This window comes from Prunus dulcis, chromosome 1 (assembly GCF_902201215.1).
Source record: "Prunus dulcis chromosome 1, ALMONDv2, whole genome shotgun sequence".
NCBI lineage: Eukaryota > Viridiplantae > Streptophyta > Magnoliopsida > Rosales > Rosaceae > Prunus > Prunus dulcis.
The window spans coordinates 33,034,692-33,051,651 of record NC_047650.1 but is presented as its reverse complement, the minus strand read 5'-3'; the positions used below and the strand labels follow the sequence as shown (position 1 = coordinate 33,051,651).

General features: G+C 35.9%; 1 protein-coding gene across 4 annotated transcripts; it reads left to right on the top strand.

Moving 5' to 3' along the window:
- The first annotated feature begins 410 nt into the window (after positions 1-410).
- On the top strand, positions 411-15,166 carry LOC117631477 (calcium-transporting ATPase 3, endoplasmic reticulum-type). Of its 4 annotated transcripts, XM_034364652.1 has the most exons (34): positions 411-564; positions 822-872; positions 993-1,026; positions 1,438-1,455; positions 1,927-2,063; positions 2,618-2,692; positions 3,055-3,100; positions 3,673-3,732; positions 3,823-3,903; positions 4,056-4,141; positions 4,331-4,432; positions 4,913-4,966; positions 5,082-5,183; positions 5,313-5,371; positions 6,174-6,318; positions 6,907-7,014; positions 7,631-7,783; positions 7,942-8,046; positions 8,571-8,767; positions 9,527-9,638; positions 9,818-9,916; positions 10,013-10,158; positions 10,310-10,367; positions 10,753-10,845; positions 11,354-11,404; positions 11,534-11,665; positions 11,852-11,953; positions 12,234-12,288; positions 12,895-12,980; positions 13,206-13,354; positions 13,806-13,911; positions 14,018-14,071; positions 14,582-14,630; positions 14,771-15,166. In XM_034364652.1, exons 1-34 carry the CDS (start codon positions 532-534, stop codon positions 14,839-14,841), a joined length of 3,009 nt encoding a protein of 1,002 aa, XP_034220543.1. In that variant the 5' UTR covers positions 411-531; the 3' UTR covers positions 14,842-15,166. The 4 variants fall into 4 exon arrangements, with proteins under 4 accessions (XP_034220543.1, XP_034220563.1, XP_034220570.1 ...); XM_034364672.1 differs by lacking the exons at positions 13,806-13,911; positions 14,018-14,071; XM_034364662.1 differs by lacking the exons at positions 411-564; positions 822-872; positions 993-1,026; positions 1,438-1,455 and adding an exon at positions 1,721-1,748.
- Positions 15,167-16,960: the final 1,794 nt, after the last annotated feature.

Genomic DNA, 16,960 nt, shown 5'->3' with positions numbered 1-16,960 from the left:
CCTATTTTCATAAGACACAACCACCAAAGTCATTTTTTCTATGTTAATTCTGATTTGAAGTGAAAAAACAAAATAAAAAAACCAATTGGTTGGTAGTATAAATTCGAAGAATAAAATGAGGTAAGTTGCCAACTGTCGTTCGCTGTACGAAGAAAATGTCCTCATTTTAAAATTTTGGACATAATTGTCCAAACAAGGTGGGTGTCCAAAGATATTTTTGGGGTGTTTATGACATCTGAGGGCCAATGTCTTGGAGGCCCGGCCCAAATTTTCTTAATTTATACGCTAGCCCGGGGCACCGACATAAATACAATGGGCTAACGCGTGACTTGCATGGCCCATTAAATTAAGGCCTTCGCTTGAACATAACGTCTCTCTGGTCGCTTTCCCCTTTGTTTTTTGGTTTTAGATCTTAAACCAAAAACCCAACCCAAGCCACGAACTAGTAAAACGCAGAGAGAGACAGAGAGAGAGAGAGAGAGGGAAGAAGAAGAAGTTCCAGAGCTCGGATTCAAAACCCTTCATCCGTGAATGGAGGACGCTTACGCCAGATCGGTCACTGAGGTAATTCATTAATTCAGTAAATTCACACCTCTGCATGACATTTTCCTGGAAAATCTTACAGCGAATGATAAACTAGCTCCAATCACTTCAGTAATGATAAACTAGGGTGGAAGAATTGAAATGCATTGGAAGCTTTTGGTTCCAGCATTTCTTTGGGAATGTTTTATTCTTCTTCTTGTTTTTTCTTTGGGTTTTCATTTATACGGTCAGTTTTTCAAAATATTTCATTTTTTAACTGTTTCCGTATTCTTGGTTAGGTTTTGGATTTCTTTGGCGTGGACCCGAAAAGGGGTCTCACTGACGCGCAGGTACGGTAGAGTTTATTTGTCCAGACTGTAATTTCTACTGTTCTATTGGTCTTTTAGTTCAAACCCAGTTTTGAAGGTAATTGCTCTTCCTCAAGGTTTCAAGTGTTATGTTGTTTGCAGGTCACGCAACATGCAAGGCTTTATGGTAAAAATGGTATGTTTTTCTGCTCCCAAGTATCAACGCGTATGCATACGTCAATTTAGTTGTTGGGTTCGGTGAAGTAGAGTGCTGGTTTTAGATACTCTATTTTGTATATCTGAGATAGTATATACACCCTTTGGTTTGACTTGCCTAAGGTAAAAACAAGCACCGTTATATTTCAATTGGCGTTCCATCATTTACTGGTTACGTGGTTTTAGCCTATATTGATGGAAGCTTACACGATGATGAAATTCATATGTTATTACTAAATTTAGTTACTCCTGGTTTCTTAATTATCTTCCCCAAGCTTGAAATATGAATCCCTTTGTCGTTGTTGTTATTGGCATTATTATGGGTTTTATTCATTTTTCTAATGCTAATGTGGTTTCCTCTTTGGTTTCATGCTTCAAATATGGTCTGCAGTGCTTCCAGAAGAAAAAAGTAAGTACACCATTTTCTTCTTTCCCTCTCCTCTGTCCGTCTCACATAAAGCAAGTTTACACGATGTCTGTGTCAGAAATCTGTGAATAATCCCAATTTCATCCTCCATTTGCTTTGATGCAAGATGCTGAGGGAAACTACTTATGATTTAGCAAGAGGGAAACAGAGAGATTTTGATAACCTCTTTTGATTCTCTGGATGGTAATGTACCACCAATAATTATTAGTACTTCCTATTTCACAAAGTGTAGAAAACCACTATCGTGGTCATTTTAGAAGAGATGGCTGGTTTTGGTGAGTTTGGTGAGAATGAGGAGTTTTAGGAGTTTAAATGCAAATTATTTGCCTGGAATTCATCTTTTAGGAGTATGCTACCAGTATTGATCTAACCTTCTGATAACACCAAAGCTTTCCCAAATCAAGATCATGCATTTTATGCCTCTAATGAATATTATCTGCATTCCATACGCAGGGGCTTCATTCTGGAAATTGGTTTTGAAACAGTTTGATGATTTGCTTGTAAAGATATTGATTGTTGCGGCGCTGGTTTCATTTGTTCTGGCTTTGATTAATGGAGACACAGGCTTAACAGCTTTTTTGGAGCCTTCTGTAAGATATCATATTTGTCTGCTCTGCTAAACTGATTGCTTATTAATATTATTATTGGTTTTTCAAAGTATGCTTAGAAGTTACCATTCAGGAGTATTCTACTAGCCAAAAATGATAGTATGCATGTTCTTGTTTAATCTAATATTATGTTTCCTAATAAACCGAAAAAAAAAAATTGCATGTTGAACTGTTGGTTTGGACTGGCCGAAAAAGATTGTTAGCTTAGTTATCGATGCTTAGATGTTTGTCTTGGTGTTTTCTTATGTTCTTCAACTTTTACTTTCCATGTCTAGATGTGATCCTTAGTGTTTGATTTGCACTCAACTATGATTTCTTCAATTACTTCTTTTCCATCTATAAGTCTTGATGTGTGCCTTTTTGTTGAAGTATTAAAACCTATTTTGCAAAAAATTGTTGAGCTCTTGATCCGTTACAAATTAAGGCTTTGATACAATTAATGATAACTGTTTTCTGTATCTGTTGTTGATTAAGCTCATGGGATACAACTTGGTCTTAATAAAGATTCTTTTGTTTTGAAATTATTGGATGCACAGGTTATCCTCATGATATTGGCTGCAAATGCAGCAGTAGGAGTGATTACAGAAACCAATGCAGAAAAGGCTCTTGAGGTAATTTTTACCTTTATTGTGTTTAAGAATTCTCATAGCTACGAGAAAACATCTTGAAAGGCTACAAAGTTTTAAGTTCCGTCTATTGAAACTTCAAGTTATGTACAGTATGTCTACTGGCCATTAACACTTGTGTTAATATCCTTCATCACCCTTCCCCATGTACACATGTCTACCTTTTTCAATGCACATGTGTTTAGGTTACACGGACTCCCAACGTTGTAGTCTTATTTTCTGTTGCATGTTGTAGAATAAGAATGCATGAATTACTACTTAACCTACTTTTTGTTGTGGAAATTCATTACTTAGCCCATGTAGCTTCAGCTCGTTCTGATTCCTTCTTTTTAACCTTGATATTGTAGGAGCTACGTGCATACCAAGCTGATATCGCAACTGTGCTGCGCAATGGTAAATATTTTTGTTTATGAAGTCACTTGACTTTGCTAAATGATGTTTATAGTATGTTATGATTTCATGTTTTTAGTCCTTTTTTTTATTTAAAAGTTTCTTTCCGGAGCTTAAATCGTGAAGTTCAGATCATAAGTGTATGGTAGTACACCCTTTTACTGTGAGGTGCTGGTAGAGACCGCACCAGTATGGTTGTATGCTTGTGATGTAGTTAGTTGGCTTTGTTTGAAAAAGAAATCCCTTCATAGCTATTCACATCGCTGAGCTGTCTGCCAAAGATTTGGGAGAATTGAACATATCTATTGTTGTCCATTCTTTTGGATGCTTCATTTTTGTGGTTAAACATTGCTCATTGCTGGATCTTGGGAATAAAAAGACAAATGGAAGGAACATTGTCAATAATGCCTGGAAAAGGAAGATAATTGCTAACTAAGCACAACTTAAGCTTTTGGAGTAGTGCTTGACCAACAAAATCTTATGAACATCATATCAAATTTCTTGATTCTTTTAAATTACTCAAGACTATGTCATCCTTTATCACCCAAACCTGATGTAACAGTAACTCCTTGCAGGTTGCTTCTCCATACTTCCAGCAACAGAGCTCGTCCCCGGTGATATTGTAGAAGTGGCTGGTGAGTTGGTCACCTGCTTTGAGTCTGCAAAATTGGCATATTATTGTGGTTAATCATAAATTCTAATTTTTTGTTGCGTAAAATGCATAGTGGGATGCAAAATTCCAGCCGATATGAGAATGATTGAGATGCTAAGTAATCAGTTACGTGTTGATCAGGCAATTCTTACAGGTATATTTGCTTTATGTACTGGACATAGTAAATCACATGGATATTTGTTTTTATTGTTTTTGTGAATTGCATGGATCACAATTGTTGAGTATGTTATGATTAAGCACATGCTGGATCCAATTTAGCGGAGAATTTTTGTTTGATGATGGCAGGTGAGAGTTGCTCTGTGGAAAAAGAGCTTGAGTCCACCACTGCAACAAATGTTGTATATCAAGACAAGACAAATATTCTTTTCTCGGTAAAAAATTTATATGATTTATGAAGCTAATATGCTGGATCCAATTTATATGTACTGATTTACCTATTTTATAAACTTGAGGGGATGTGATAAGCAAGTTGTGCATTTCTTATGTCTTATTCTTGTTCTTTTTGGTTGGGTAATCAGTTCCAAAGCAATGATTAACTTCCTGCATATCGTGGTCCCCAGGGTACAGTAGTTGTGGCTGGTAGGGCTAGAGCTATCGTAGTAGGAGTTGGAACACACACTGCTATGGGCGGCATACATGATTCAATGTTGCGAACAGAAGATGTAAGCATTTTTAATTCAGTTTTGCAGTAGTTTGTCTCTAGACACGTGATTTTACCAAAGTCAGTAGCATGTTATCTTGCTTTAAATTTTGAAAGCTCTTTCTAGCATTGTATTCTGCAGAGCTGTTTGTGTACTGCCACTTTAGTGTCTAGGTCAAAGAGGTGTGGGTCTGTGTGTTTTTATGTTTCTCCATCTCTTCCTAGTTCAAACATCGGTAGCAAAATGATGGAAAGAGTCACGTTGCAGAGCTTAGTGCTTGAAATATATTAATTTTACTTCATGGAGACCATTTGCAAAGTTCACCAAGATTATGGACTTAGTACTTTACGAAATGATGTCCTTTCCTCTATGCCCCTCCCCCTTTTTTCTTGAACTCGACAGGAAATAAAACTTGAAAGAAAGATCCTTTGTTGAAATGATATTTTCTACATATACAAGCTGTGTTTACTTCCAATTATTCAAATATATGGCTGCTTGCAGGAAGTGACGCCATTGAAAAAGAAGCTGGATGAGTTTGGTACTTTCTTGGCCAAGGTAATTCCCCAAGTTTTTATTTTGGCCACTGATCTCAAGTAATTTTTATTGTTAGTATCATACTTGTGTTTTCAGATATTACTTATGGTTTTCTTAACTTTTGTTGCATTGTTAGGTTATTGCTGGCATATGTGTACTGGTATGGATTGTCAATATTGGTCATTTTCGTGACCCTGCTCATGGTGGGCTCTTGCGCGGTGCAATTCATTACTTTAAGGTAATTTTTCTAGTAAATTTGATCAATTTTAAGGTTAATGTTTTATTAACTTTTATCCATCCTATTTCTGTTTCAATGGCTCTTCCTCCGCACTTTATGTTTACAAACTATTTTCTTGTGGCCACTAAGATTGCAGTAGCACTTGCAGTTGCAGCAATCCCTGAAGGACTTCCAGCTGTTGTTACAACGTGAGTACTTGAACTTTTACTTGGTGTATAGAACAAATGTGTGTACTAGTTAATTTACCCTTTCAAAAGCCACTGCATCCTGAGACTAGGTCCCAATATGGATTTGATTATTGGTTGTCTCATTGTAGTGTGGGTTAGGTGATAGAGCAATGGGGTGCTACTTTTTCAGCTTGGAAAAGGCACCCCATTGTGGGACTAGATTTTGATATGGATTTGATTATTGGTTGTCTTATAATCAAACAACGTGTGGGGTAGGTGATAGAGCTGGAAGTGGAGTGCCAATTTGTTTAATGAGAATCTAATTAGCCATAGATTGAGGTCTCACGTTGTATAGTCTATCGGTTGGGTGGGACTGAAATGGAATAGAGAAGAAAAGAGGAAAAGTGGGTGTTCTTTATGGCTCTTTCTCTCGAACTGTTCAGCCGTTACTTTCATTGAAGTATATGCATTAGAAGTAACTTAATTTGACAGCAAGCATTTAAGTTCTTGAGTTCTTGTTTGTGCATATAGGCTGTTTTGTTGATTTCATGAGAATTAATGGAATCTGCTGATATTCCGGTGGATAAATTGTAGTGTATTTTCATGTCTCCTCTCAATTTTTTTTGGAATCCTGTTTATCAATATGGATTGAGGTTTAAATTAGAAAGTATTAATACTGAGAAATTTCTTAAAACCTTGATTTTATAATTGGAGTGTAATATGTTATCTCTAGGAAGTCATTAAGATTAACCAGTATCTAATAGGAAGCTTATCCATATCTGATGCTTTTCTTTATAATGGTCTTTCTTTGTTCTTGTTCTAGTTGTTTGGCTCTTGGGACAAAACGTATGGCTCGGTTGAATGCCATTGTAAGGTCTTTGCCTTCTGTTGAGACCTTAGGCTGCACTACAGTAATTTGCAGTGACAAAACTGGAACTCTGACAACCAATATGATGTCTGCCTCAAAGGTGATTATATAATGACCTTGCCATAGTAAACAATTGAATACGGTTGATTTATTTATTTTTTTGGCTTTCCTAAATTGTTGTAAATAGCCAGGAACAAAAATTGTCACTTGGTACATTTGAGGCTTCATATTGTCTATATGTATTACTTGCGGTTGAAACTTGTAATAACTTACTTCCTAAGGATGCAACACATGCACAACACACACACACATACATTTATGCAGTGATGGAAGAGGCACAGAAATGCACCCTCATGTGCATACTTTATGGAATGTTGGATGAATCAAGGAATTTATGAGTACATAACATGAAGGACGACATGATTTTTGGTCTGTCACATGTGAAATAGTATTTGTTATTTGACAAGTCATCAGTGCAATCGATAGAAGTTTCTTTGCTTTGCTTACTAGGTTTCACGAGAACTATATTAAATTGGCTTGGCTACCTGATTTGATAATCTCAATACCTGATTTAAAATCCTGGAGTGTTAATTTTAAACTTTCTTCACAAATTACCGTTATTGGTGGCTTGGTGCAGTTATATTGCTTTCAAATAAATTTTCACCCGTTGCTACTGCTATCTCTTCAGGTTTGTGTACTTCATACTGTACAGCATGCTCCGGTTATTTCTGAATACAGTGTCAGTGGAACAACATATGCACCGGAAGGCACAATTTTTGACAGTACTGGGCTTCAGGTAGTTCACTATTGCATATTTGGCATATTGCCAAGCGTGGCTGAAAGTAAAGAATAAAGACATGTGACACTGTGTGTGAACTTTGTTTCATATAGTATTGTACTTAATTCACTTGCAAGTCATCTGATAAGGTTCCTAATTTCTTAGCACATCTGTGTCCCGTATCAGTTTTCAAGAATAAAAACCAATGTCAAGCTTTTAAAGGTAGGGAAAAGTATACATATTATTTAGATATATCAGGCTAGATCTGGAGAGAAGTCCACGCTTGAATAGTTTTGTATATATAGATAAAAATTCAAACCGTACAAGCTTTGTTTAATTTAATTTATTTTTTGGTCTGAACAGTACAAGGTAGAACTGCATACTGTTCAAGCAGATACAGCTCTTCAAATGTGAATTTGCCTACCTTCAGATAAACAAATTTGAATGTGTTACATTAGGGTTGCCTTTCCCTTCAGTGTACTTAAATGTTTATGTTCTGCCTTTTAATATAAAAACTTAGTCAACGTAATAATCTTTGCGGTTCTGTAAATGATACCTGGCATAATTTTTAAATGCTTCATTCAGGTTCTCCTATTTAGTTCTGCACTGATTTGATGTGTGATCTATTTTTCAGCTCGAACTTCCAGCTCAGTCACCTTGTCTTCTTCACATAGCAATGTGTTCAGCGCTATGCAATGAATCTATCCTGCAATATAATCCCGACAAGGGTAACTATGAAAAGATTGGCGAGTCAACTGAAGTAGCTCTCCGTGTTCTTGCAGAGAAGGTTCTTTTCTGTACTTATTCTAAAGTCTCAAGATCAGCTAATAACTGCAGTTTTCAATTCTTATTCTTTGTTCCCCTTCTTTTCTCTGTTCTGTTTATTGTGCAGTTATTCATGGTCTATACTTGTAAGTTTTTAAATTCACTTTCATTCCTTTCCAGATTGGTCTTCCTGGCTTTGATTCTATGCCTTCTTCTCTGAATATGCTGAGCAAGCATGAACGTGCGTCTTACTGTAATCACTACTGGGAGGACCATTTCAAAAAGGTTTGTGTTCTGACCCCTTTCCCTCTCAGATCATGCCCCAAAAAATAAATGGAAGCTAAAATTGTGAGTTAAGAATAAAATATCATATTAGTAGGTATGTTCTATAATTTCCAACTATCCAATCTTTTTGGGAATTGTATGTTATATTCTTCTGCTTTTATATATTTTAATTTTTCTATATTTATATCATATTTGGTATTATATGGAACATATATTTCTGCGTAATTAAATCTTTTGATGAATCATGATGTTTTAATGCTGATTCGCCCCCTTACTGAACAACTTGGAATAATTTGTTATTGCTTCTACTTATTGGTTTGTCTTCTTGTGTATTTCTGGTTTGCCTCTGGTTGTATATGTTTATTCATCAATGTTGCCCTTCTTCAAGTTTAATGTCATAAGTAGTAACGGTGGAACTGTTTACTTGATAAATACAAAAGGAAATACAGTGGAACAATTCTGACTTGGGATTTCTGTTTCCTAAGATTTGGTATTTGCTTATTGGTTTAATATATGCTTTGCAGATTTCTGTTGCAGATTTTACACGTGATCGGAAGATGATGAGTGTCCTTTGTAGCCGAAACCAGTTGCAGATTATGTTTTCAAAAGGTGCTCCAGAGAGTATTATTTCTAGATGCACAAATATTCTGTGCAATGATGATGGTTCTACCATACCACTGACTGCTAGTATCCGAGCTGAGCTGGAGTCAAGGTTCCATAGGTTAGAAATATTTTGTTCATCATTGATTGACTATGTTGTCATTTAAGTTATTTTGTACAATTGAATTGTACAGTGTTACATATATTTAGAGAATCTTTACACTGAAATTCTTTAGGTGGTCTCAACTCATTTTATATTCTGTTCACTGGACATTTTAAGACCCCCCAAAATGGGTTAGTCCTTAAGATTTGAATCTCTTTGGATAGGCACATGAGTTTTGGCTTCAGTTTATCTCTCTTTTTTTGTTTTGTTGAGAAATTCTCTAAGGCAAGAGGGTTTACACTGTTCTTAGGTTTTAGTACCCATTAATACACTCTGCGATGAACTCATATGTAGTGATGGAATCAAATCCTTAGAGGGCATATTTCTTATATTTTGTAATGTAAATTGGTAAACTTGGATTTGGCAATAGCTTAATTTTTGTATCATCGCTATAGTTTAATACTCCTTTCATATATTTTACTCTCTTTGTCTCTCTCTCTTTCTCTGTCTGTCTGTCTGTCTGTCTGTCTCTGTCTCTGTCTGTCTCTCTGTCTCTGTCTCTGTCTCTGTCTCTGTCTCTGTCTCTGTCTCTCTCTCTCTCTCTCTCTCTCTCTCTCTCTCTCTCTCTCTCTCTCTCTCTAAAGCTTAAGTTTTCATTGTTTGTTACTCACATGGTATGTAAAAGTTCTACCAGTCAAACCTGTCTAATTTTTGTACTGGCAAGCTTGGAATTTTTTTGAGATAATTTCGTTGTATAGATAAATATTCTTTGGTCAGTTTTGCAGGAAAGGAAACATTAAGATGCTTGGCTCTGGCCTTCAAGCGGATGCCCATGGGTCTGCAGAGTCTCTCCCATAATGATGAGAATGATCTTTCATTCATTGGGTTGGTATGCCTTCTATTCCAAATAGAGAGTCAAGTTTGTTTGGTGTTTATATCAAATATTTCGCTACTGTGCTTAATACTTCATTTTATTTGTTTAGTTTGCGCGAGATGGATGTCATTTCCCCCTGTTGGTTAACAATATTTCTTTTAATTGTATACATTCTTCCTCTGTTTCTTTTGAAGGTTGGAATGCTTGATCCACCAAGAGAGGAAGTGAGAAATGCTATGCTTTCATGCATGACTGCTGGCATACGTGTTATAGTTGTCACTGGGGATAACAAGGTAAGTTTGTCCTTTTATGCATGGATGTATGCTCATGCACATGTATATCCACATACATGGTTAGAACAGTCCTGCTGATTTTGGACACGATTTTAGTCCACAGCCGAATCCCTTTGCCGCAAGATAGGTGCTTTTGATCACTTGGCAGATCTTGCTGGACACTCTTACACTGCGACTGAGTTTGAAGAATTACCAGCATTGCAGAAAACACTGGCATTGCAACGTATGGCACTATTCACCAGGTATGCTGGTTGCATCTGTGCTGTATCTTGTCACTTTTCTATGGAAAGCTTAGGTATTTATCATGTGTTCCATCTTTTGAAATAATTTTTTCAGTCATTTTCTCTTTCAAATTATTTAGTAATTATGCATTATATGTTTCTGGTTTGTTAGGGTTGAACCTTCTCATAAAAGGATGCTGGTTGAGGCCTTGCGGCACCAGAATGAAGTGGTACAGTCCTCTATAACTTTATCACTGGATGATGAATCATTTTATACACGCAAGAACTTCTTTTTCTTGCTAAGAAGCGGTGTTTTGCTCCCATAAAATTTGTAAAAGAAACTTATTCATTAAGGATTGTGCGTACAGAGGAGTGAGAATTGCAGAGTCTAAATGGGAAAATAAAAATAGCTGTTATACTTTGCTTTGGATTAGACATTAAGAAGCTCTCTTAGCAAATATGTAATGTAACTGACGAAAAAAAGATTTTTTTTTTTTTTTTTTTCAGCTGTGTTAGTTGTGTGTGTGTGTAGTGTGTGATTAGTTGTGGTCGTACTTATTTCCATACACTTGTTTAGACTTCTCTAAAGCTTTAGGGTGCTTGGAATTTTGTTAGGTTGCAATGACTGGTGATGGTGTTAATGATGCGCCTGCACTAAAGAAGGCAGATATTGGAATTGCCATGGGTTCAGGAACAGCTGTTGCCAAGGTGCTCATTTCTTGTACTCTAATTAATGCTTTCTTTTTCTGGTCAGAAACTTAAAGCACAACCCATGCACTGTCTGAGGGCCACCCTAACAGCATGATAGTGTCTGATGATTGTTGCAGTCTTCAAACTGAAGTTTCTGAGTAACTATACTTATCACTAGGTGAAGAGGCCATTGGTAAGTGGCCTCTTCTGAAGTAGCATTTCATATTAGCTTATTCTAAAAGCATCTCTGCCCATATGTAATTTCTTTGCCCTGTATGATTAAAGACAAAAGTATGTACTGGATACACTGTTTTCATCCATGGCATTCCAAAATCAACCTCTATACTATTGGGTCCTAGAGCCATTCTCAGCTTAGAGAACATTGTGGCACCCTAATTTTTACAATAGCAGTTGAGAAGCCTGTATGGTTCTATTAAAAAAAAAAGTTATAAGCAGTATTCTCGGTTTCATTGTCATTCATGTTGTTTTTTGCTCTTCTGATCACTGTTATCCTTGCCTTCATCAGAGTGCGTCGGACATGGTTTTGGCCGATGACAATTTTGCTACTATTGTTGCGGTATGCCTGTCTTTTGCCATTATTCTTTTTATTTTATTTTTTGTATTTCTAGTACTTTTAAGAAATGAGGACTTGAGTTAAAAGTTATACCTCTGCCATTCAACTTTATGAATGGTCAACTTTTGGCAGGCTGTTGCAGAGGGAAGGGCTATATACAATAACACAAAGCAATTTATCAGATATATGATCTCTTCAAATATCGGTGAAGTAGTTTGTATATTCGTGGCAGCTGTACTTGGCATACCTGATACCCTTGCCCCTGTAAGTTCATTTAATGTTCAGATTTTGAGCTTTCATTTTCCAACTCATTCCATGTGAGAACAGTAATGTGTTCTGCTTCTTTTACTTTCATTTCCTAAGTTTAGTTAGACCTTTTGCATACATATTAGTTGATGAGCCTGTTTGTTTGTTGTATTTTTCGTAATACTTTATGAAAACTTTTTCCAGGTCCAGCTGCTGTGGGTCAACTTAGTTACTGATGGATTGCCTGCCACTGCTATTGGTTTTAATAAGCAAGATTCTGATGTGATGAAGGCTAAACCTCGTAAGGTATTGCATTAATTTAATCTGCTATTGCAACCGTCCAATTTTAGTTATGTCTGCACTCCATGCACTCAACGTCAGAACTTTGAGTTTTTCATGGACTTGTCTCCATTTGCTAGTGCAGAATTATAGTAATTGGACAGTTTTGTTTTGTTTTCTTTCATTAAATGTATGTATGTTTTATGATCCCATCATGATATTATCTTAATCTCATAAAACTATTCTTTTGTGGTTGAAAGAATCCAATTTTTGGCGTAACATCACTTTAACTTCTGTTTTTGTGCAGGTCAATGAAGCAGTTGTTAGTGGGTGGTTGTTTTTTCGTTATTTGGTAATCGGAGGTATGCATAAATCACATTTGACATGGCTCCTAGTGATTGTTGATGTCGAATACATTTGGTTTGCTTCCTGTCAACCTTCTAAAATGGCACACGAGGGCTGCTCTACATTAATAAATATAATGAAAAATTGTAAAGCCTTATAAACTGTAGGTCTTATACATATTGTTTTGAATCCATCTTTGAGTCACTTTATTGATTAGTTTTATTGTCTCAGGCTTGATAAATATGCAAATGTCTCACATTCATAAGCTAACTGTTGAACGAAAAGTATTGGGATCACTAACTGAATGACCTTTCGTTCCCTACTTTTTTCTTGGTTGCATTTTTTTTCCGTATGAATTAATACAAAAATAGGACTCTGGGGGTTCACAATCTTGTTTTTCATAATTATATGTTGCAATATCCAGAATTAATGCTGGCGATTAGTTAAGAACTAAGACATAACATGAAACCATTTACAGTTTTTCTATAAATCTTTTCGCCTTGGTGAATCTCTAAAGTGAAATTTTTAATTGCCGTCTTTCTTATATAAATTATTGGTGAATTGTACCGTACATGTGTTTGTTTATTTTCATTCAACTTCCAATGAAGGTTTATGAATTGCAGCCTATGTTGGGCTCGCCACAGTTGCGGGATTTATTTGGTGGTTTCTTTACTCTGATAGCGGTCCTAAACTGCCATATTCTGAATTGGTAAGATCCTACGGACTGAAGTCCCACATTGTTTTAAATTATTGTTAGATCTCTTTTGTGACTAAGAGTCAAAGTAAATGGAGGAATTCTTCAGGCTGTTCACTGGTTTCTGTGGTTTTGATTACAATTTTTTTAATTATTACCTCGGAATAGAAAGGTGTGTAGATAATATCCTTTGTTATGTTTAATTTGTAGTTTTTCAGTTTCTTAGTTATTTTGTTTCAGATGAACTTCGACTCATGCTCAACGAGGGAGACAACTTATCCATGCAGTATATTTGATGATCGCCATCCATCAACAGTCTCCATGACTGTGCTTGTGGTTGTTGAAATGTTCAATGCCTTGAATAATCTCAGCGAAAATCAGTCTCTTCTGTAAGTATATACTTCGATATTTATAATATTACAATTTTCTTCTGATATTTAAATAAGAAACATTGCTGCAACTCATTTGATTTATCGGATTGAAAGCATGTAAAATTTGTTATTAGTCCTGCTTTGTATAATGTCTTGTTCCTTTATGGTAGTATATAGTAAGGCAGTGTTCTTGTAGCTTTTCTAATATTTCGCAATTTTCACCCTTGACTGGATTATCCTTGTTCTCTTTATAGTTGTTATGGCAACCATTCAGGGTTGTTGTTCTTGCTTTGTATATTGTCTTGTTCCTAGGTACTATTCAGCTGGCTAGATACTGAGACAAACATCTTGAAAGATTTTATTCCCGTACCATTGATATATGAATTATTGCAACATAATATATGTTTTGATTGTTTCTGGGTAGTTGTAGATTATACTTACTTTAGCACTGACTTCCTGTGGTTTCCAGGGTTATCCCTCCGTGGAGTAACTTGTGGCTAGTTGGTTCAATCATTCTAACGATGATCCTTCATGTGCTAATATTATATGTCCATCCACTCTCTGTTCTTTTCTCTGTAAGTAGTTTCGTGTATTTGTGCTTGTGATTGTTGGTTTCTGTTTTCCTTTTTTATTTTATAGAAATGAACATAATTAATGGTCTCGTAATATTTTCTGCTGTAGGTAACACCATTATCTTGGTCTGAGTGGACGGTTGTGTTATACCTTTCATTTCCTGTATGTGGCTTACCCTCTCATAGTCCTTTTTTGTGATTCCCTTTTTTGACTATTATTAAGATTGACAATTTCTCTTAAGATTGGAATATAATACCTTTCGGCTATAAAATGCATGATATCAATGTGAGACATTTTCTCTAAAATTTTAGCTCTTAATTTAAGGCATTAATAGTTGGATGTGCTGGATTAACATTTCTTACATAAAAATTTTGTGTGGGTAAATAACTAATGATTTCTTTCCTTTGTATTACATATATAATCAGAATATTGCTTTGGGAAGTTAAAAAAAAGTTATCAAATTCGTGTGTTAAGAAGTGACAGTTTGTCTCTTAATGCAAAAAAAGCATTATAAAGATTTAAAATTCATAGAAACTTACACATGGTGGGGCTGTAAATGTGTTACTTTTGTAAGCTAAGCAATAATTCTGTCTGGAAATGATACATCATAACTGCCTTTGGCAGCTAATCTTTGTCAACACTCATTCAAGCTTCATTCATTATCTGATTTAGGTTATTATCATCGATGAAGTGCTAAAGTTCTTCTCAAGAAGTTCCACTGGTAAGATCTTTATCCTTTTCATGAAGTCTCATTATTTTCATTTCAACGCAATGCATGTATAACTAATGCTAACTCGCATTGTGTTCGAGAAACAATATTGCCCACTTATAAATTTTGGGGGCTGTTGCTTTTGTATGTAGGTATACGGTGGTTCAGTTTCCGGTGGAGGAGGCCTGATTCACTGCCAAAAAAGGAATTGCATGAGAAATAGAAATGGAGATTTATGCGACCCAATTTTTTGAGACACCAACACTGGAGGAGACAAACTCCTTATTGTGAAAGCCTATATGTTTTGACATATCCTTCAACAGATGGGAGGAGCCGTGCATTCATAATGGATTCAAATGCTTCCTCAAGATATAGGAGTGGATAGCGTTGTAATTTTATAGGTACTATTTTACCCTCATTTTGATCTTCTGTATACAAATTACCTGGCGAAGAGCGCCATTAAATGAAGGAAAAGTTCCCAAAAACAAATACAAAAGACGGCCCTCTGGTTATTTTGGGTCTTATATCATCAAGTTATTTTTGTTAAACGTGTTTTCTTTCTCATGGTGGTGGGTTTTCTTTCTTATAAAACCATCTTATGAAACATTTATTTCTAATGTTAATGTCGTTAAGATGGAATAAATTTTGTCAAATGTAAAACCTTGATCAGCGACCTTATTGCTTTCTTTAACGGTAACATTATTGTAAATTTCTAATTCACCGGAAAATATATATATATATATATATATATAAGCTTGCAATCACAGCTGTGAAGTTGGAGATGGTTAAAGAGGCTCCTAAGAAACCCCCATTTTTTATACATGGTCAAGCCTTCTTCACGCTTTTACTCAGGAGCTGTGTGCCCTGCCCCCTGCATGCAAATTATAAGTTATAACCAGACAAGAACACAAAAAATTATGAAGTTCCAATTGAATCATAATCTTCCTGTGATTCTTGATTGGAAGAGCAGAAAACTGAAACAAATGTTCTTGCCTTAACGGTAGCATACGTCATCCGATTCGAATAAGTTCTCGTATAACTACATGCCAAAGCAACAATTAAATTTTCCATTAGCTCATTGGATCATCAAGCTCAATCCCAATTTTAAAAAACTGCAAGTACTTCTTTCCCTGCAATTTGACCTTGCACAGGCCATGGTCTCCAGTCATCAATAATGGAATAATTTAAAGATTATATCCATGCTTGTGTAGCTATGAATGGCACCAGCATGTCATGGTCTCCACTGAAATTAGTGAAATCAAATATGAATCACTAAAAATAAATTGATGTGTATATGTATATGTATTTCAAAATTAAGGTAGGTAAACTCCTATTGTACTGCTCTATTTCAAAATTCAGTGGACCCACAAAATGAAGAGGACCAATGAGTTGCTGGTGTGAAAGTATCAAATTACAACTAAGCCTAGCCCCTATGGAAGAAAGACAAATTGCTAAATTTTAGTATCAAAATGCTATGACTTTCTGATTCTCTTTCTTTATGACCAAAATATTAGCAAGCAAAGAATATGTTGGTTGTGAGTAAAGTGTTACCTATTTCATACAGAAGGGCAGTCACCGAAGAGCAATCAGGTCCACCAGTTAGCCAAAGCATTAGAGGATCCTCTTCTGCCTTCCTCTCCGACTTGACAAAGTAGCAGAAGAGCTGCACCTCCTCTGCTTCCCCCACTCCCACGTACCTAGCAATTCACATAAATATATGTTTACGTATGTACAGTTATTTATGTTGTCAAGTAAATGCTTAATTTATGCCGGCCAACTCTGATAATCTAGACCACACATTCTGACAAAAATCAACATGAACATTTTCCCCATATATATGCATTCAGCACTAACGCTGACTGATATTTTGCAGCAACATAGACGAATATAAATACCCAGTTTCGAGTTCATGGATTCTGGGAAGAGACTTATCAAGTGAGGGAGAGCCTGCAAGCAGCTGTGAGCAAAGCTGTGAAGAAACCAGAAGTAGAAGTAGAAGCAGCATACCATGGCAAAGAGAAGAAAGCCTTGCCCTGGGATTTGATATTAGCATTGGCCCTTGTTTCTACTACTTTTATCACTGTACAATCAAGGTTTATGCTAGTATGTATATGGAGGACATGGAGCACAACGTGCAGTCTTATTGTGAATACAGTGGCCTAAAGTTTGGGGTTAGGGGATACGTCGACTAAAAAGCTGGCTGGCTGGGATAATAATAAGAGCCACGACAAAATGGTAGAGAGTTACTAGGGACAAGAAAAACTAAAAGTCCTTTTTTCACAATTTTGTTAATTTTCTTCCATTTAGTTTCCAAATTCTATTGTAGTTAAAACTCAAAATCG